Genomic DNA, 21,150 nt, shown 5'->3' with positions numbered 1-21,150 from the left:
CCAAGAGAAAACTTTTTACACTGTCATTTTGTAGAGAAGCTGTTTTATTTAGTAAAGCGATTCTTTGTCACTAAGTGAATAGAACAATCCAGTCATGCACCACTGAAAAAAACAATTTTTAATCAATAACAATCAGTATTTTTTATCACAGAGGTTTTATGTTTTGGGTTTTTTTTTATAGTACTACTTTGCGGTAGGGAGTGTCTTTTCCCCCAACGGTTCTTGGAATGTTAGAGATCTGATCTGTAATATAGACAAACGTCTGTTCATGTGTGTTTGCCTAGATGTTCCACAAATAAGATGATCCTTATAAATGCAGACAATAGCATATGCATCCATTGGCTTTTAAATACTAAGGTTTTTTTTTCAGTCCAACTTCATGCTCACCATATATTTTGTGTTATCCATCTGTTTCCTGCATGTTCTGTGTCAGCACAGTCCTGTGAGATTATGTCACCGTAGTTCAGGTTCTTGCTATCGTTTAGGCCAATGGCTCGTGGTGCTCTGCCAACCAGTATCAACAGACAACAGATTACTGGCTCAGGCACGTTCTGTATCGTAATATGTTGCCTGTCAGTTAAAAGTTTTGCAAATGGAAGATTTAGTTCACTTGTCGTTACTATGTTGCTCCACCTGGGTTTGAAAATAGATATGTATATTCTAATTATACTTTATCATAAAGCAAGCTACATTTATTTTTATTTAGTTGTAGTTTAGAATGTAAGTTGTTCCTGCCTAGTGGCATTGTCCTTTGGAAGAGGAAATCTCCGTATTTCTTAAGTCTTCTTTTGACTAGTTTCAGTAACAACTTCTCTGTGGAAACACTGAATTTTTAAAAGCGTAATGGATTTAGAAATCCTACACCACTGGTGGAGGATGAAATTTGAAGTCCATGCTATGATTTAAGTATTTTATATTGTCAGAGGAAAGCTGTGTTTCACTGCAATATACCACAATCCTAATGTCCTAAGTAATGTTTTCACTTGCCCTCCATCACCCGTTACAGAATTGATATTGCAGCCATTTTGATGTCCACTGAAGATATGCTTTGGTCAGTCTGCAGCTCTGTAGAGGAGTTTCTGAACCCACGTGAAGACAGAGATCTCAAGATCTATAAAATACATAACCACTGCAATAGTCTGCTCTCTGTGCTGGCTATTTTAACTTCACCACTGAAGAATTTGTATGTGTGAGTATGAAAGAAACATTCAACTTGAGATAAAATTGGTTATTGAGCTTACATGGATAGATCTAAAAGGTGACTAACTGCGTTGAAATACAAATGCAATCTATAGTTGACATAGTTGACACAGTTTCATTACCTTTGGCCATTTCTTGATCTGGTCGTGAACTTCCTTGGTCTTACCTGAAGCTCAGTTATATCTGCTGGGCTTTTAATAGCTTTGGATCAAACTCCTGTGCTGCACATCTTTTAGTCTGCTGATAATGCAGACCATAATGAATGTCTGGTTCGATGTCTTCTGTAACACAAGCAATAGAATTTCATTAATAATTACTGTCCCAAATTTGTGATTCGCTGTTCAGTTAGGACACATTTTGTTGGAAACACATTCTTACCAGTCTGAAATTACCATCTGGTTACATGACCAGTGTGCTTCAACACATATTAAACACAGTTTAAAACAGAAAGGGTATAAAATGCCTGTCTTTATAAAATTATGTCTTCACGAGTCACAGCTGTAAACAAAAGGATGTTACTTGCACTGCAGTTGGGCCCGAGACTTTCATTGCTTTTTCATGCTAAAAGTTTTGCTGGAGTTTGGGGTAAGAGACAACACAAAGTGAGATCTCAAATTGAAATAAAAAAAAACAAAAACAAAAAAACCACCTAAGAGAGCCAAATCCTATTAAACTGGCTTTTATTTTATTACTCTAAATAAGAGCATTCTGGGTAATGCTAATGGTACAATTAGGAGGGTGGTGACCTCCTGCATTTAAGCTTCTTTAACTAAATATTTTTTGTCACGTGGGCTCATTTTGGTGTTTGTGGGCTCTGAGGAACATGTGAAATTGGATTGTACTGGATGTTTGATCTTATATAATGCAGGCTTATGAAAAAATAGCAATTAAGGAGGTGACTTATGAACAGATTAGGTAGTCCTGCTGTGGAATGGACACTGTGGAAGCTGTAACTGCTTCTGCTGTCAATTTTGACATTTCATCTTTTCTGTAGGAAAGACTGTATAATGATGGACTAAAATAAATACATAGCGTAGTCTGTTCCTTTTAGCTATTCTAGTTTCCTCCATTAATCCATACTGTTTACCGATTTATCTGTACCTGGAATCATAAAAAATTTGTGTTAATTTGAGAACTGGCTGAGTCTCAGAACAAAGTGCCAGTGGAAAGAGTGAGGCAGCATATTTTGTGTGTTATGTAAAGTGCTACAGATTAACAAATTTGTCATATAGGTTTCATATTTAGGGATATAAATTTCAGTATGCTAATTTGCTTTTCTAGAAATCAAAAACTTGACATGTGCAGGAGGTAGCAGCTCATTTAATTTAATACAAAGTATTCTGCAAATCATAACGAAAATCTGGCATCTTTGTTTAAGAAGAATATGAACATGTTGTACTTTGTTATATAGTTACAAAAATAATATTCAGACCCCCCCCAAAAAAAAAAATTGTTAGAGAGGTGATGCTTGGTTTTGTGTAAATAAAAAGGGATATTCTTTATGAATGTGTATCCAGAACTTCTGTTTTCAAAACCTGTGAGACTCTGTTATCAAAGTAGTTCTTTCATATTGTGTGTTTCATTACAGCCAGAATTTGTCAGGTAACCTAACTCAGTGTCCAGAATACAAAGGAAAAACAGATTTACTGAATTAGCTTCTTGAACGACTGTGTCCAATTGGAAACACTCTCATGTATGGAATTTTATGTTGAATTCCAAGCTCTGTTATTTACTGAATTGTGCATAGTTCATCACGTTAGGAATCTATCAATAACAAATTCAGAAGTTATGCCTGATTTCAAAGGAATACTAATCCTTCATCAGTTCTCTTTACAATTACAGCTGTATAATCAAAATCTCCATCTGTTAGCTTGGCTCTGTATCTTTCAAAACTTTGGTACAATTAACTGGAAGTGAAATAAAGATTTTTCTTTTAAATCTATCATGCTCTCTTCTGGTACTAGAAGATTTCCCTGCAGGGGCTAGGTTTAAATTAATCCTTAGATGGCTCAGGAAGGTTTTGTGTAATCATAAAAGCAGCGATGACAGAACATTGTTTTCCAGGAGTTCTCTAATAATAGGACTGGCTCATTTCCAGCTTACTAGAGATGCTATATTAACTATTGCTTCCAGCGAATTACAATTATTCAAAACTCTTTATTATGTTGTTGAAATGCAACAAAATAGTAGGGGTACTGAAAAATTAATAATATTCTTATACTTCAAATAGGGTGATTTTGGCATATGCTTTCTCCTTCCTAATTCTGTGATCAAATGTTGTGCATTCTGCTGTCACTCAAGAGTTTCTTGTCTGTGTGACAAGGCTGCTTAGACCCTGTCCTAAGTTCACCTATGAATCTTGGGTTATCAGGTTTTACTACTCACCCATTGTTCTGTGCTTCATTCTCCTCCACCTTTCTCTGGCCTTCCTGAAGTAGCTTCAGTGTTATAGAAATGCTGGTTGGAAAGGACTGCTTGAGGTCACCTAGCCCAACCTTCTGCTCAAAGGAGGTCAATCACCAAGAGTAGTCAGACATGACTCACCCACATAAACCTCCAGGAACCAAGCTTTTACAGTCTCTGTGGGGAAGTTGCATCATAGCTGTACTGCCTTAGTGCAAGGTATTGCCTGATACCTGGTGTGAACTTTCAAAGCTGCTGGCTGTGGCTTGCTGCATCATGCCAGCCCCCACTGAGAAAGGTTTGTCACTGTTGTCTTTGTAATTACCCTTTGGGTAGTTGTAGGCTGCCATGACATGACTCCACTCTCTAGCCACCTCTTCACCAGAGTGAGGGAGCCTAGGTCCCTCAACTTCTTGTCATAGGTGATGCAGTCTCGTCTTTTCCAGTTTCCTCACATCCTTCTTGGGCTGTATGCCAAACACTGCAACAGAATATTCTAGGCAAGGACTAGCTGTTGCCAAGTTGATGAAGCAAGTCAGTGTCTTTAATTTGCTTGCCATACTCATGGATTCTAGTGGCAATACCCTCTTGCCTTGTATTCAACGCCCTTCTGGCCATAAACCCCAGGCTTGGGGTTGGGTAGGGTCGGTACTCAGTCAGTCAGTCCCCAGCCTACCTTAATATAATTCTGTGGATGGGGCAAAAAGTTATACTTTATCTCAGTGAACTTTGTGAGTTTCTGTTGGCCCAGTCATCCGTGACTTGGCACTCTACTGTTTGTTTTACCTACTGTGCCCACTTCCCCCGCTACAGTGTTATCTGCAGATGTCCTTAATGTGTGTTCTGTCTGCCTTGCTGTTGTTGAGCAGCAGACTCCCCAAAACTACCAGATGTTGCTATTTTCTTGCTGCTGACCCAAACCTCTGAAAAAAGAAGATTTTCATCTCTCAGAATTCCAGTCATCATAGTCTTACTGGCAAGGCTGTTGTCAGTTATGCAGTTCCAGTAACTGGGATTTTGTGCAGTGGATCTAACAGTTTCAATGCTGCTTGTGGATTTTGTAGGAGAATCCAGTGCTGTTCTTCATTTATGTTTTTTTACAGAATGAAAGCCAGGAGAAGCAGGCTGCCAATGTGCAGTACAACAGGACCATTTATGACTTCAGAGTAGACACTGTCTTCTGCACGAGGTTGAAGGTTGCTCAAGTTGGAGCAGATCAATTCTTGTGCTTTTCTCTATATCATTTAATCTTTTGTCCTGTGTAGGAGATGACAAACTTTCTGCTAGGGAAGATCATAATGAGTAAGGTGGATGCAACTTTTTGTGGTTTTATACTATGAATTATTGTATCTTACTTTCCTAACAAGAAATCAGGTGAATGACTTAAATGCTGAGAGAAGAATGTAAAGATTATATTGGTAAAATTGCTGTCTATTGGGTAAAAATATCTGTCATTCAATTTTAAAAACTGAAAGTGTTTCTCTTGATTTTCATATGTAAGGGTTGTAATTCATGAAGTTGCTTTGTAGTGATGTTTATTCCGTATTCAGAGCTAAATCCTTCAAAGTCTACAAGGAAATATCATTAGGATGTATCTTGTTGGCATCTCATTTTTTCACACCTGCACTGAGGCTTACAAGATGAATTCTCACCTTGTCACACTCTACTGAAGAATAAAACTACTATAACTTTGGACTTTTGCTGGAGTATTAAATACTTTCACAGATTCTATCCACTGCTTTGAGACTATAGGCAGCTGCTTTAACATAACTTGTAGTCAAAATAAATTTCCTACTAGCTATTATTACACTTCTGTCAGAAAAATAGTTGAAAAACTCTCTGGAACAGAGTTGGGGTTCCCTGGCAAGAATTACATAGCCAGCAGTGGACACTGAGAAATTCTGGCACCAGATTTATTGTATTATCCTTTGACACTTGATTATTATTTTTTTCACAGTATTAGAAGTTACTCTAATATTTAAGCAATAAGCACTCAGATTATCTCCATCTCAGTTTAAAAATTCTTGTAGAGGTTTTGTCATAAGCCTTAGAGTCCAAAAGTCTGCCCTGTGCTTGTCCTTAGGAGACAGCTAAGAAACCATACTTAACAAGCTGCTTTAGCCCTGAAGTCCTTCAAACAGTTCATACCCTATCAGTAGACAAGATGCTGCCTTTTTGTATTACATTAATACCCAAAAAGGAGAACTTAAGTTAGAAAATAATTATTTTAAAGACGGCCATTCAAACACTGTGAGAAAATTAGAGAAAAAAAAATCTTACTATCTCTCATCTGCTGAAATATTTTTCTAGCTTAAGTTCTCCTTTTTCGATATTACAATCTCAGCTTTATTTTTAATCTTCAAGTTTACATGAATTCACAAAGAGCACAAGTTCACTATGTGCTAATCCTTCTGCTCAGATATTGCTTACTCTAAGATAATTTTGAAGTCTGTAGTAAATTCTTCCTATGATTTTGGTTTAATAGTAAAATTAATTTCCAAATAAATCACCCTATCTTTTGAAGAAGCTCAGAAGCTATACACCTGCCTTTGTTGTTGAAAAAATGTAATTCTCTCTCTTCTTTCATATGGGGTCTTACAGGCAGACAGTTGCCTCACAGACACGTAGCTACACTTGTAAATTGCTTGTATGCAGCTGTGAAAAAGAGTTAAAAAGTAGTGTTAAATAATTAAATAGCAGAACACACGTGCTATTAATGCCATAGTGACAAAGCATCCTGTAAGAAGGAGGAGATTTTACTTTTTAGGTTAGAGGCTCCTGAAGGCTATATTCGAATGGGTTTCTATTATGTCTCCACTTCTGTTTAGGTCCACTTTCACTGTTTCCATGTTTGGCAGTGGCTTTTTTCATATCTTGTACAAAGATTCTCTTGTCCTGCAAAAGTCCTTAAGTCTTTTCCTGAGGTATTTCTAAATGTCCTTCTACTCTTACTGCAATAGAAAGAGTATTGACTCAAAAGTGGGAATGACATTGAATCACTCCAGAAAGTAAAGCAAATACACCATAAATGAGTTCTGTAGAAGTGGCATCTTTAAAGGTAGTTATCGTCTTTATCTAACTTAGAAAATCCCAGCCGTGATACATAAAGAAACAAGCTTCAGAGAAGGAAAGTTATTAAGATGAAAAATTCACAGCCAAGTAAGCTGAAAAGTAAGGTGCAAAAGAAGTGATAATTGATTATGGCTTGTGGGGGATGGCTATAACAGACTGTGTCCTCTCAGCTGGAATTGTATTCACTGCAAGTGAGAGTAAAAAGGGAAGAGGCCAAGGAGCATCCGTTCCTATCACACATTATTGCAGCTGTGTAGTGGCTACAGAATTGTACAGATACTGATACATTTATTTTTTTATATAAATATATAATAATTAAGGTAAAATATTAAATTCTATAATCCTGTTTGTATAATTATAGGTATTTATAAACATATAATATCATTAGTTAACAAAAATAGTTAATTTTTAGTACCAGTGGATTGAACATACCTGATTTTTGCCTCTCCCATCATTTAGGTAAGAGAAGTAATGCAGAAGTGACATAAAACTAGTTTATCTAATTCTTTGCCAGTCTTTATGCTTGAAGACAGCATTTTTTTTCAGGCAGTATTCTATTTCTCACAAGCCAGTGAAGGTCCAAAGCTTCTGGTTCACATTTTTGTCAGTTTAATCCAAAGTATATACATCCTTGTATGTTATTCAAATGAGAACCATTATAATTTTGAAAGATATTTTACTTATGATAAAAGTGTTGATAATATGATGCGTGTATTATGCAGAAAGAAAAGAGCTATAGAAATGAATGACTGAAAGCAAAGGAAATTGCTTATTCCATGCATTTTCAAATATAGTTTGAAAACGCACTATATAGGAATAAAAATATGAAGCATACTGCTTTAACGGTGCTATCAGTGCTAGATACCAAGGTTCAAAGAGTGAAAGCAAATAAGATACAGAATGAAAGTTTTAACAGTACATAAGATAAATAAATTTGAAATTACTTGCGCTCATACATGTATTAATACTATTTATCTTAAAGGTATTTTTTGTCTTCTAGTTACATACATAAATATATATATTTAGTACTAGTGATCCAAAGAGATTTTCAGTCTTCCATGTAATTTAGAAGTGTTTGTTTTTTTTCAGGACATTCCTGAACAATTCTGATGAACATCTTCCTCAAGATTTTTCAGAAGTCTTTTACCATCCATTACACTGGTTATTTTTCATACAGTCATCATGTTCTTCCTTACTGAAGTGAGTATCAGAAATCGATGGTTTTAAAAGTATCAGCAGATGGTCAGTATTAATCAAATACTGTTACAACATTTTGAGAAGAGTGTATCTGAATAAATATCTAATTAATATTCTGATTAAAAAAACAGAAACATTTTCTAAATTCATTGCGGATTTCTTTAAACTTTAAGATTCTCAGAGAAAGGTCATGCTGAAAGCAGTCTACTGGGTAGCTTTTTGCTAATCTATTCTTTCTGTTTGATATTTGAATAATCTGTAAGGTTTTCTTTCTTTAGTTAAAGGGTATATAGCTCTTGACAATAATGTGTTTCAGCACAGTTGCTGTTTTGAAAGACTTGTAATTAAAGAGAGGATAATGAACGTATGCCTCTCTGTTTATGATTGCTAGTCAAAAAAAACCCGTTTGATATATAAATAACTCATTGAAAAATATCCTGCTTGATCGTAGTTGATTTTTTAGGAGATTATTGCATGATTAGAGGCAAAAGCTTAATTTCTTTTTCTGTATCACTGCATATAATGACAAGTTTCATATGAGATATATGTTACCAGCTGTGCTGTCATTCCCTTTCTAATTTTGAACCTGAAGCACTCCCACACCAGTGTAGATCCTCTCCTAACCCCTTCACCTCCTCCTCCTCTTCAACAGTTATTTCCTGGGAGATTTTCACTCTCCATTTTCATGAAGACCTGCTTTTGTGAGTCACTATTTTGTTTTCTGAGAAAGAATGTTTATATTTTGGAGGAATACATTGTCATGGGAGTGGTGACCTATTGATGACCAATGTACTGTGGATTTATTACCCCTTATCTTGTACGCACAGTATGTTGTACCTTGTACTTCACAATATCTTCCCTCTGATTTTGCCCCATGCTACACAAAACATGCTGATTTCTCTCCATAGCCTTCACTCCTGACTACATGTCCAGTAGCACTGTTATCTCTTCCCTGGTGCCTCTGATAACTGCCAAACCAGAGGCAATAATGCTGTGACTGAATCAAAGTTGTGTGGTTGGCTAACCAAAGTGCCAAACAGAGTGGGTAACTGTTGAATTCAGAATGTGTCCTTTTCCCTGCTTGAAATAGTAATTTCAGTTTTTCTGAAGCTTGAAAGATCATGTGTTTTTACCTCTCAGTTGAGCCTGGGGGAAATTTGCCAGTGGCTTTGTAAGTTATGCATGGGTGGAGAGAAAGGAGAGGAGGAGGGGGGCTATAGGAGAGGGAATGACTACATGATCAATTAAAAAGGGATCTACTCTATTTCTGGGAACATTTATGCTTCATTAAGGACTTACTGTAGAAAAGACTATAAGCTTTTTGATGCCCTAATCCAAGGCCAGTACTCAAAATTTAAATTATGCTGCGAATTATGAGTTGTAGGAAATGGCTTCACAAGTGAGTACCCTCTGCTGTGTAAAAAATACGTAAAGGAAATTCTGGTGCTATTTCAGTCTGACACGATTCTCTTTTTCGAAGTGGAATTAGGATTTTACAGATGCTATTTAGGACAGATTTGTCTTGAATAAGTAGCATAAAACTATTCCAGAGCTATCCAGCATTTACATATTTTGCCATTGTGAAAGGTGAGATAATATACATCTTCTTGATCACCAAATGGGAAAGTGAGGAGTCCAAAAGAAAGCATATCTCTAAGATACGGTTAGTGTACCTGTGTGAGGATGTTCCAGGTATATAAAGCTATGTATCCTGTCCTGGTGATAATGAGTAAATTATGTGAGTAAAGTACTTTATGTTTTCTTTTAACAACACATCATTCAGCTGTTCAGAAAAAACAATTAAAGATCCTGTATGTAATGAAGTAGTTTGAGGGACATATTCTGAGGTGTTCATGTGTTTTTATTGGTTTTGCACTGTATATTTATGTCATGGAAGCTTTTCTTTCTTGAAATACTGTATTTGCAGTATTAGCAAGACACATTATGTTAAGGTATTGCAAAAGTCTATTTTTAGAGCATCCTAATTCTTCCTGAATAGTTTTATTGTTTTACTTCTTGCATCTAATAAAAATGTGTGTTCACTGTCCGTAACAAACTTGGAAGCACAGGCCATTATACACCTCCCACCTAATTTTTAACAGAAGACTCTAACCTGGCATAAATATGCATGTTAGGTATTTGCTTTTCCTAAGCATGGTATTTCAAGACAAAATTTTGTTAGTTCCTGAAATTATTTTGTTTACAATTTTACTATTTAAGCAGATTTACTACATTATTTTTCATGCCTAAAAATGTCTACTGTCTGTTTTCTTATATCTATTTGACTTCAACATCTTTGTCAATGTGGTTAACAAGAACTTACATTAGTGTTTATTTGCCTTATAAAGTCTTGAACTTACCATTTGAAGTTTTCTTTTTTTCTGTCTGGGATACCAACCAAAATAACATAGCTGGTTATTAAATTAAATAATTGCTGATAATTTATATTACAGTTCCTTTTAGTGGTAATTACGATTCATTTGTTGCTTTATTTGGGTTTATAATCATACCATTTGCAAATCAGAGTTCTGGGGTTTTTTTCCTTCACTGTACAAAACTGAACATTTATATGTGTGATATTTATATGTACTTCACCTTTTGTCACTTTTTATGAGGCTAGTCTTATTTTCACTAGTACTGAGCTATGAGGATGGGAGAACATATGCCTCTCCATATGCACGTTACAAAACTTCTCAGTGCATTTATTGGTGCTAGCTTCATGGCTGTAGGGAATGTCTGCTATATTTTATTTTTCCTCCAAGTGAGTCACACCATTGTACATTTCAATTTGCAAGAGGCTTAAAGAGCCAAGAACTGGTGTATATTACAACATGATAACTTCCCATCTGGTCAATGACAGACAAGTTTTATTTCAACTCAAATATTCTAAAAATGGCATTTATTTCTAAAGTAATTTAAAATATTGTCCTTCATAAATCTAATTGACCAAACTTGTCCCTTTTCCTACATTTTGAAGACAATGAATGACCTTATTAGATATGATAATGTGGCATTCAAGGGAGGAAGAAAATGAAACTGGCCCGTGTATTTTAGCTGAATTAGCAAAGTGTTGAGTTTGCCTTCAGCCACAGCACTAATTCTAGTGTGAATACAGTAATTGTTTTAATTTAAACGTTAATTACTAGCTACTCTTAACATGCATTAGAGTTTATATAATCTGTAGCTAATCTTGAACACACAGAAATGAAGATAATACTATGAAGAACTCAGAGCCTTAATGTTGAAAGTTTGAATGCAAGATGTGTTTTAAATATGGAAACTTTATTTTGGCTGCAAGTTTTGTCAGGATCTAAATGTACACATGTATATATTTTTGATAAATAATATCAGAATCTAGTATGCACTTAAATGGAAAAATGTAATTGCTAAGCCAGTGTTACGTCATCATGCGTAAATCACAAAAGCTGTACGTAGGATTTCATGGCATGTACATTGCTATTAACTCATAGGTATTTGCTTTACTGATAAAACCCCTAAAGCTGTGATGTGTACAATCCTTCTTTACGAAAACGGCTATTACAGTATTAACTGTGAAGTTTTGACATAAGTGCACTATGTGAAGGTCCTGCTGGGAAATGGGATAATGGAAGCTTGGTTTCCTTAGGTTACTTCAAGGTTGTCCTGCAAGTTATGTGGCATACTGCTTTTCTGGTAATGTAAACATCCATATGTGAGAGACTAAACTAGAGGAGTACATCAGCTGGCATTTTCATTTCCAGGCATTGTAGGTTTGTATTAGGTGTATTGTCTGTATGTCAACCTTGGCTGAAGAGCAGCATTTTTGTGTAGTCATCTCTGGTTTTTTTCATGTGTGATGCAAGCCAGGCTGGGTGATGGCACACTTGGCTGAGTCAGATGGTCACAGAAGTGTGCAACATAAGAGAGAAGTTCCCCTCCATTAGAACAGATGCATGAATCCATTTTAGCTCTGTCCCAGTAGCTGTGTGTAAGTGGCACATGAAGTATATGTGCAGGGGCATATAAATCCTTCTCTATTCTGACAGGAAAATGTAGCTCCTGATGAAGAAGGCTTCAACTGATGCTGAAGGTATAGTGTGTGTACTGGCAGATGTCTATGCCTGCATAGTTAACGCATCAGTGCATATGTAGTTTTTACACTGGTGCATGTAAAATTTATGTGCATAAAAGTTTACGTGTGCGGTGCATAAAATTTCAGCATTAGCAACTATTGTATAAACTTGAAGCCAAAATGGAATAAATACAATGGCTAAGCAGTTGAAATTTAGTAAAGCCTTCAAAATAATGAAAAATTAAGCTTTCAAAGAAAAAGATTATCCAAAACCTGATTTTGAAAACTTCTTTTTTAAAAACATTTCAAGAAGGAGAAAATAATAAATACAATAAGTGATAAATATCTTGCAGGACAAGGTTTATTTTTTTTAGCATTATTTTTTAATTTTTATTTAATTGCTCCAATGTGAGTTCAGCATTTGGTGTTGGGTCACTGGCTGAGTTCAGAAGAAGCCGTGGAATATTTTTGTTGGGAAACCTAAACTTCTACGGAACACGGAAACCGCAAACAGAAAACAAACTGCAATTTCCTTAAAAGCTAATGAATTTGTACTGCTATGCTTTCTCACTTCTCCCTACTGTCAAAGCAGTTATCCAACTGGTCTAATATGTCAGGTGGATTTTTCAGGACATGTAAGAATTGGTCAACCTGATGTGGAATCTTGCAGCCCCTTTGAGCATTCTCTCTGTTTTTTAATTGAGAGCTTCATATACTTCATCAAGGACACTTCAGAGCTGTTACTAAAAAATCAGTGTAATAGTGAACTAAAGAATAATAGCCTTGAATTTATTCAAGTGCACAAAAAAAAATCCTTTTTGCGTGGTAGAACAAGGCAAACATGGTTCCATGAAAGAGATAAGGGAGGTTGCTTTGTATCAGTTATAAATTTGGCAGACTACCAAATGTTAATTTGCTTTTAGCTAGTTGAGATTAAATGTAATTCCTACCCTGAGCTGCCTTAAAGTAAGCAAGCATGAAAGTGTTTTCAGAGTAATCTGGGAGGAATTGACATTTAAGGGAGTTAGCATTACATCTGCACTTTAAGGATATTAATTTCATAGATAAATTAACTACATTATTCTGTCTTTATCTTATATTTTGAAAGGACTCCATCAGCCAGAGCAATGGCAGCCCAGGGTCAGCTGAAACTGCTCTTATCCCAGCCATACTGTAATTGGAACTTGCTTTTGGAAACGTTGCTACATCATGATTGTCTCTTAGTGAAAATTTTACTGAGAAGTTCAAGTAAGTATTTATACTTCCAATCCTTACATCAGTGAGAAACGCAAAATCATTTTTAACTATTTAAATACCGAAGGAAGGCTGTCAGCCACTTTTTGGGGATATCAGTGGCCATTCAGTTATCAGTACAACACTTTTAATGAGAACATTTTGCAGTCAATCTGAGTATTCATAGTTTCAGAGCGGACTACAATTTGATAAAATAGGCTGCTTTAGTACATGCAGAGGTGTCAAGGTGAATTTGAATTTAACAGAGCTCTGATACCACAGCTGCTTTACTCAGGTTTTTAAAAGTGTGGATTAGTTGTCTGAAAGATCACTTTCAAAATTGTGGGTCAACAGTGGAAAGCTTCTAGAGGTTTCCTTTAGGATACTGCATGTTTATCATTGTAGGCATTCTAGAAGTACATTTGTGTTCTTCCTGTTGTTAATACTCTCGTTAATGCCGTTATGAAAGTAGAACAAATAAAAGAATAAAGAATAGCTCTACATGGTTTCTTGTCATTCTGCTAATACTGTGTTTGAAGCAGCAAACTATCACATCTTTCCTTTTAATAGCTTTTGGATCCAATGATCAGTTTTTTTGAAATTCTAATAGTATAATCACCTGTTTGACGTAATTTTGCAGTAATAGCGAATGAGGGTCTCAGTTTCTATCTTTCTTTAGCAAAGGAATTCTCCCTACTTCGCAGAAAAACTCTTAGGTCTACATAATACTAGGTATACCACAATTCTGATTCTGTCATTTTAAAGTGGTCTAACATTTGTCAGGGGTACAACATTGCTTCCACTTCTGTCAGCTTACTGAAAGCTGCACTACATCCACTTGCCTATTCAAATACCTGTCATCTTTTACAAAGACTGACAAATGTTTTATCAGGATCATGTTCCTACCCTAGTGTTATCCAGTATTGAATTTCACTAGCTGCTGAAATTATCACAGGTATTAAGTGACAGAATGTATTAATCTATTGACTGACCAACCTCTTGAGTTTCGGGGAAATATATGCTACCTTGAATTAGAAAATGTGCTATTTGTACAGACTTCATTAATGTAATTACAATATTGGTATGAATAAACTTACATTTTAGAGAAAGTTAAAACCAGTGATGATCCATATCTTCTAAATTAATTTCAATAGGGTTAATTACCTAGTGATAAAATTATTGTATTCTGTATTCATTCTCCTATACAGCAGCTTTCTGATGCTATATAATCTAATTATTTTTTTTTAGCACATGAGCTGTTATGTATTAGTACAAGGGAAGTTGGGCTAATAAGCTACACCATACTACTGGCAATGACAGTTTTGGATTCTTCTGTTCAGTAGGATAAAAGGCTTAAAGAATTACGTGCTCATCAACAGCAAAATTTTGCAATGTGAAGTATTATGCATGAAAACAGATAAAAAGCTAAGTATACCATAGTTTTTGAGTGATTTGCCCTAGTGATAACAAAACTCCCTGGTATTTAACTAGATGATAAGAATTTTTTGAATAGGAAAAGCCTTCTCACATTTTACTTTCTTTTACATTCAGTTGTTCCATTTTTCTTTGAAAAGCAGGCCGGAAGGCAAGATTTTTCTTTAAATAGGTGCTTATATGTAGATGATTTTAGATAACGATAACTTTTTTTTTTTTTATTGTAGCAATACTTTGGGATACTTACAGTAGGCATCACACAAGCACGTTTAATTTACTTGCCAATCCCATTGTTCTCATATGGTTGTCGCTTGGTGAGGGTCAGAAATACCATATATTCCCTGTCATAGTAGGGACTACTGTTGGGATTGGCAAAGTTTTCTCATCAGGAGGAGTATTTTGGGGGAATGCATGTATGCATGGTTTACTGTTGCTAAATATTACTAGAAGGTTACCATATTTGTTGAAGCTCTTGAAATTCTATATAAGCTGTCTGAACAGTGAGGTGGTAGGATTTGGATTTTTGTAATTTTTTTGAATGCTGTGGTATATATATAACGTACGTAAAAACTAAAATGCTCCTCACATATGAAGTTATCGCATCAAAAATACTAAAGGCAATAAATCAGGATACGCAAGACTGAACTGCTGATTTGTCTGCATTGTGTATGGCCGCTGCGTAAAGGCAACTGAAAAAAACAGTCGAAAAATCAGATTTGCATATTGGACCTCTATAACTTAAACTACGAGTCTAAATAACCAAGGTGTTATTCAATAGAATTACAGTTAATTACAGTGTAATATAGTCCTAAAGTTGTTTTCTGTAGGTCCAGCATTCAGAAAATTTCTTAAAACACATGTTCTTGAGTGAGTGAAGGGTGTGCCTTTGCAGTGAGAAATAATGAAGGGTAGCTGGTGCTGTGTTAGTTTTCTGAAAAAACAGTTTTGCAGTTTTCTTGGCAGAATTTTTTACCAGAATTGCTTTATCACCCGTGGATATGAAACAGAAATGGATTATTTTGACAAGCAACAAATAATAGAGGAATAAAGTGGTGCTTGCATAATGCAAGTCATTGAATCCAGCAGATGCTAATAAGAAAACAGGAAGGGTGAAAGTGAACTCTGAGAATTTCTGCTAAACTTGCTCTAAATGCATGACATAACAGCAGAACAGTCTGTGACTTTTCATTTGAGAGCCTTTATTTCCAGGAACCAGGAGTTCTTTGCATAATAAAATAAAAAGCAATAGCTTTATTGGATTACACTGGCCCAACAGAGGGTTAACACCAAAGGGAACCTCAGCAGTCAACAGACACCTCACAGTTTACCAACAGCAGATAAGAAAGAGGTCTCTGGGAGATTGTCAGAAGCACACATCCAAGGCCTTCCATTGGTCCTTGGGCCTCATAGGTACTTCGTTTAAGGAGTAGAAATGGCAGCACCAAGTTAATGTTGTACAATAAAAAAAGCAATGTATTCCTTTTTTAAAAAAAATCATATTCATTACAATAAGTAAGTGAGGCTCCAGTTGTTACAGAGATTTCATTTCATTTTCTACACACAACTTTAAAGTGAATACTGGCATGTGGAGATAAACTAGAAGAAAACTGCTTTCACAGCAGGACAAGGCCATTGGCACTTTCACCTAATACTTTGGGCTTACGCGATGCAGATTAGAGGGACTAATGAAGACGGTATTGTGTCACCTGTACAATTAAACCTGGACGATATCCTGGTCCCCACTAAAACTTTGAAATAAGAACTGATAGTAACATTTGCAAATGTTCTGTGATAAGTTTAAAGCTGCAAATCTGAAAATTGACCCAAAGAAATGTGAGTTGCTTCAAAAAGGGATAATTTATTGTGCACACATAAGCAGGGTGGGGAAGGGAGGTTTTCCTACTGAGAGGGTAAAACTCCGTGGTGCAGTACAGCCAACTCCCTACACATTAATAGATAGAAAGATTTTTCTAAGACTGTGCTTTTATAAACCAATTCCTGGCAAGAGAAATTACTTGAAAATATATCATAGAATGGAAAGATCATTTTTTTTCCTCACTCCAGTTCTTTGCTCCTTGTGAAGAGCTCTTTAACTGCCACAATGTGTGATGTGGCATTTTAAAGTAAATTTTAGGCACTAATTAAACTGTAATTATATTTCATTAAATTAATTAAATTTTAGTAATTTAAAGGTAAATAGCACAGGTTTTTTGTAAGTTACCCTAAAAGAACAGTCAAACTTTACCAACTGATCTCACTTAGGAATTAGACTAAACCTTTAGTGACAGCAGTGAGTTATTATGAAAGAAAATGTACATTCCTTAAATAAATCACCATCTCCATTAAAATCCTGGCATTAGCTAAACTGTATAGCAATTTAAATCTTTTGTTTCAAGTACTTGAATGTCATTAATTTTGTACTTCCTTGTAAAAACTCCATGGATTTAATAATCCTGAGACACAATCTACCAGGCAACTGGAAATACTAGCAACTGAGCTGGTCCCGCGGTTCAAGCACACACAGTTTTGGGGAAATATAGTTTTATCCCAAAAATCAAACCAGCTTGGGGATTGATCTGCAACACTGTCTTCATTAGGAGAGCACAGGTAAGTCTCTTAGAGGAATTTATATGCTTGTGCAGAGATAGCTCTGTCCTCCAGATATTTGCAGATCATTCAGGATGAGGTGTGTGAGTACAGACTCCAGAACACCTGAAACTTCTCTTAGCTTCTTCATGACAGCAAATTGTATCATGGTAGCCTAACAACAAAAGGTCAGAACCTTATTTTAAAAGTGGTGTCTCCTCAAAATACTCATCAGACCGATAAACTTATTGGATACTCTACCTGCATAACCAATGTGGTGAAATGGTAGAAAGGTTTACTGGCACAATGTAAATCTCGCTGGAAGATTGCTAGAAAAGCAACCTTAATCAGGTACCCTATTCCTTTTGATGACTTCCCAGTGATAAGCTAAAGAAAACAGTAAACAGATTTTATGGAGTTTCTGAAATATTGAATAGTAATTTCCATTTGGACTGTTACAGAGCCCTGCTGATAATTATATTCTTCCTCTTGACAAAGTGTGAAGATAGTCTTTGTGATATATCTGTGTATCTCTGTGACTGTAATATATGGTCATATGGGTAGCTTGTCAAAGACCTAGTCATTGCTGGTAGGAAGTTCTTGCTACAGTAGAGCTCTACGCTGAATACATTTTAAGAGGGTAACCTGTTCCAGTATCGATCCCAATACATGGAGTAATATAAAGGAGGTAATGTGGCCATAGGACTAAATTTAATATTGCCTCCTCAAATTTTGGCTATCAGAATGTCACAATTTCAACGTACTATCCCATAAAATCAGTGCTGGAGGTATTCTGGTAGTAATGATTTTTTCTGTTTGACACAAGCAAGATAGATTTCACAGAAGCCATTAACCCAGAGATTCATTCATCGAAGTATCTTCTCAGATAGTTGAAAATAAAATGCTTATGGAGAAAAAGTTCTAAAGGGAGTTGAATGAGAGTAAAATACTACAAGATTGGTGATGTATAAATATATAGGCACAGAAGTAGTTTGCTTGTATGTTAATAATTTATGGGCAGTCTTTTTGTCTTGTGTTGAGCTTTTTAGTTGTCACTGGATTCACAGGTGGCAGCTAATACAGGGGATATTATTGTCTGGGTTTTACTAAATTGGACTACGTAGGGTTAAGGTCTGCATTTTGTTCAGTATAGAAGTAATATGATCTAAAATTTCTTTCTGGAATTAGAAACTAAAATAATAGACTTTCTGCCAAAATGAAGCCATATTCAAAATTTACAATAGATTTTAGCTGTCGAGACTGATTGGAGAATGATTGCATTGGAGAGGAGCAACTCTATGAGAGACAAGTAAAATGATCTACCAGAACACAGTCAGAAAAAGAATAGGAAAGAAGCCAGTGACAGAAGAAGCACTGAGAATTAGAGCAAAGAAGCAAGTAGTGCAGAGTGCGTGCCGGAAGGTTTGGTTCCATAAACAAATAAAGTATATCTTTTTTGCATTCTTTATTTCTTCATCAGCTGCTGTCATTTAAACTATAAAGAAAGCAGAGGTTTTATGCTCTTTGGAAGTAAAAGTACCATATCGGAAATAACTGGTTCCATCTTCACTTTCTCTTCCTAAATGAAACAGCATGTATAAATTTGAATTTTGACTACCTCTTTTGGTCAAAAAAGACAGCATAACTATTTATAGCTTGTCTGTCTTGTAAGGATTCACTAGGGAAAGAGAAGTCTAGAGTCAATAACAGAAGATTTTCTAAATTCAGTAAGATTCATTTCATGGCTAAACCAGTGGCAGATAAGAGCTGGATGAGTGTGATAATGTCAGCAAGCTACTGGGAGGTATTTCTATCAGTAAGAAAGAAATACGGATAAATTACACTTGTAAGTCTGCCTCTCTGAAAATATGTTTTTAAAATACATGGTACTATCCCAGGAGGTTAAGTGCATTATTTTGTCATGGGAAGAATGATTCATTGTGACTGGTTAGGGCATAGCTGTTATTTGCTAGATATATACTTTTCTTATAAAGATATTATTTAATAATATTAACATTTTCTATCTATTTTGTCATCCTCCATGAATATGGAACATTATGCTATATGGAAATAACAAATAGCAGATTCTCTTTAACAGGTAGCTAAGATAAGTATATAGCCATATTTATGTATGATGCAAGTCCTGCTAAAATGAGAAAGAAGCATCTCCTTTGAGCTACCTATAGGAGTTTTAGATTCCCTTCACAGATTAGCTTTTGATACACAAATGCAGTGAGTGGAGGGAAGATGTATATGTATATGTATATGTATATGTATATGTATATGTATATGTATATGTATATGTATATGTATATGTATATGTATATGTATATGTATATAGGGAAGCATCGGTGGGCAATGAGTATGATGCCTATCATATAAATACTGTTCTTATGTGAGGATTAACAAGAAGGCTGCATTAGAGTTCAAAGTAAGATGAATATTTAATGTTATGACAGGTGAGCTAATAAATGTTGAAGAAAAATTCTAAGGCAAGAGAAATCTACTTATCTTTGTGTAGACTGCTAATTCATAATATTTAGCTAGCTATACTGATCAACTGGCTAAACCTTTCAACCAACTGACATTATCCTTTAAGGTCCCTTCCAACCCAAAATATTCTATGATTCTATGATCCATGCCAGTTCATCAGTCAGAAAACTCGTTTCAACCTGAGCTTTGAAGGGTCAGATATTCTTACAACAAGGGCAACATTTGCTTCAGGGTAGAACAAGAAAAAGCTGATGAAAGCTTACATATCTTGTTACGTTTAGCCTCAGAATGGTTTCCCAGTGGATTCCTGGAGATCTCTGCTTAAAAGCACAGGGCTTGTATGATACACTAGTTATAAGAAGATATATATGTAACCCCCTACAGAATTCCTTTATACTTCTTTCCATTTATCTACATTTATTGGTAGCACTAAGTTGATGAGAAAAGTTATTTATAAGTTGTGACTGAAACTTTCCAAGTGGCAAGATCATAAAGCAAATTTAGGCTTAATTTCAAGTCATAAAGCCCCTTTAAACAAAGCAATTTCCCATCATATTCTGCAAAGAAAGTTTACATAGTATTTAAAATATCAGTAAACCCTCCTCCCTAGAATTTGGTTAAAGTAATTTTTTAAAAAACCCGCCTTATAGTAATACAACCAAAGTTCAATTCAGATTTTCATCTCACAATTTGAATACCTCTGAGTTTTCCTTCTGGAACTGCTTTTTGTGCTTTCTTGGTTCTTTCTTTGTCATATCCATATTAGACAACATATCACTGGTTTGAGAGAATTAGCAGAATTCATTTGATTCTTTGCTGAGAAGCATTTGACATTGGAAGGTGTCTCAGCAAAATGTGGCAGCTCATAGCTGACTGACTAAAAAAAATTCTTATTGCTGATAAGCTCACCTTGGTTATCGCAAAAAGAAATGCCAGGTGCTTGCCATGGGTGACTCTCTGTTATGGGGGCACCGAGGCACCCATCTGCCAGCCTGACAGGGAAGCACGTGAGGTATGCTGCCTTCCAGGAGCTGAGATCCGAGGTATTGCTGAGAGGCTGCCGCACCTCGTCAAAAGCATGGACATTATCCTCTTCTGATCTTTCACATGGGCATGAATGATGCCACAAGCCAAAACCTGGGCAGAATCAAGGAAGACTATAAAACCCTGGTGGTGCAAGTGAAACATTTTGGTGCCCAAGTTATTTTGTCTTCCATTTTACAAGTAAGAGGAAGGGACGCAAACAGAAGTAGACATATAATGCACATCAACTTCTGCCATTGTGGCCAGTGCCATCATGAGGAGTTTGCCTTTTGTGACAATGGGATGTTCTTTGACTATAGCCTGTTAGGGAGGGATGGGATCCACCTGTCTAGAAGAGGCAAGGGACTCTTTGACTGCAGGCTGGCCAGCTTGGTGAGGCGGGATTTAAACCGAAGGACTCAGGGGAAGTGGTCCAGTGTGGCAATGCTCACGTTATC

General features: G+C 35.8%; 1 protein-coding gene across 3 annotated transcripts in view; it reads left to right on the top strand.

The window, feature by feature from the left end:
* Positions 1 to 21,150, top strand: part of KIAA0825 (KIAA0825 ortholog) — a 253,339-nt gene that overhangs the window by 94,992 nt on the left and 137,197 nt on the right. For all 3 annotated transcript variants that reach the window (XM_040580892.1, XM_040580893.1, XM_040580894.1), the window contains 3 exons: positions 1,007 to 1,189; positions 7,765 to 7,875; positions 13,032 to 13,171. In XM_040580892.1, coding sequence (XP_040436826.1) covers positions 1,007 to 1,189; positions 7,765 to 7,875; positions 13,032 to 13,171 — 434 coding nt within the window. The remainder of the gene's footprint in view (positions 1 to 1,006; positions 1,190 to 7,764; positions 7,876 to 13,031; positions 13,172 to 21,150) is intronic.

Source organism: Falco naumanni, chromosome Z (genome assembly GCF_017639655.2).
Source record: "Falco naumanni isolate bFalNau1 chromosome Z, bFalNau1.pat, whole genome shotgun sequence".
NCBI classification, from domain to species: domain Eukaryota; kingdom Metazoa; phylum Chordata; class Aves; order Falconiformes; family Falconidae; genus Falco; species Falco naumanni.
The sequence above is the reverse complement of the archived record's forward strand: the minus strand, read 5'-3'. Positions and strand labels throughout refer to the sequence as shown.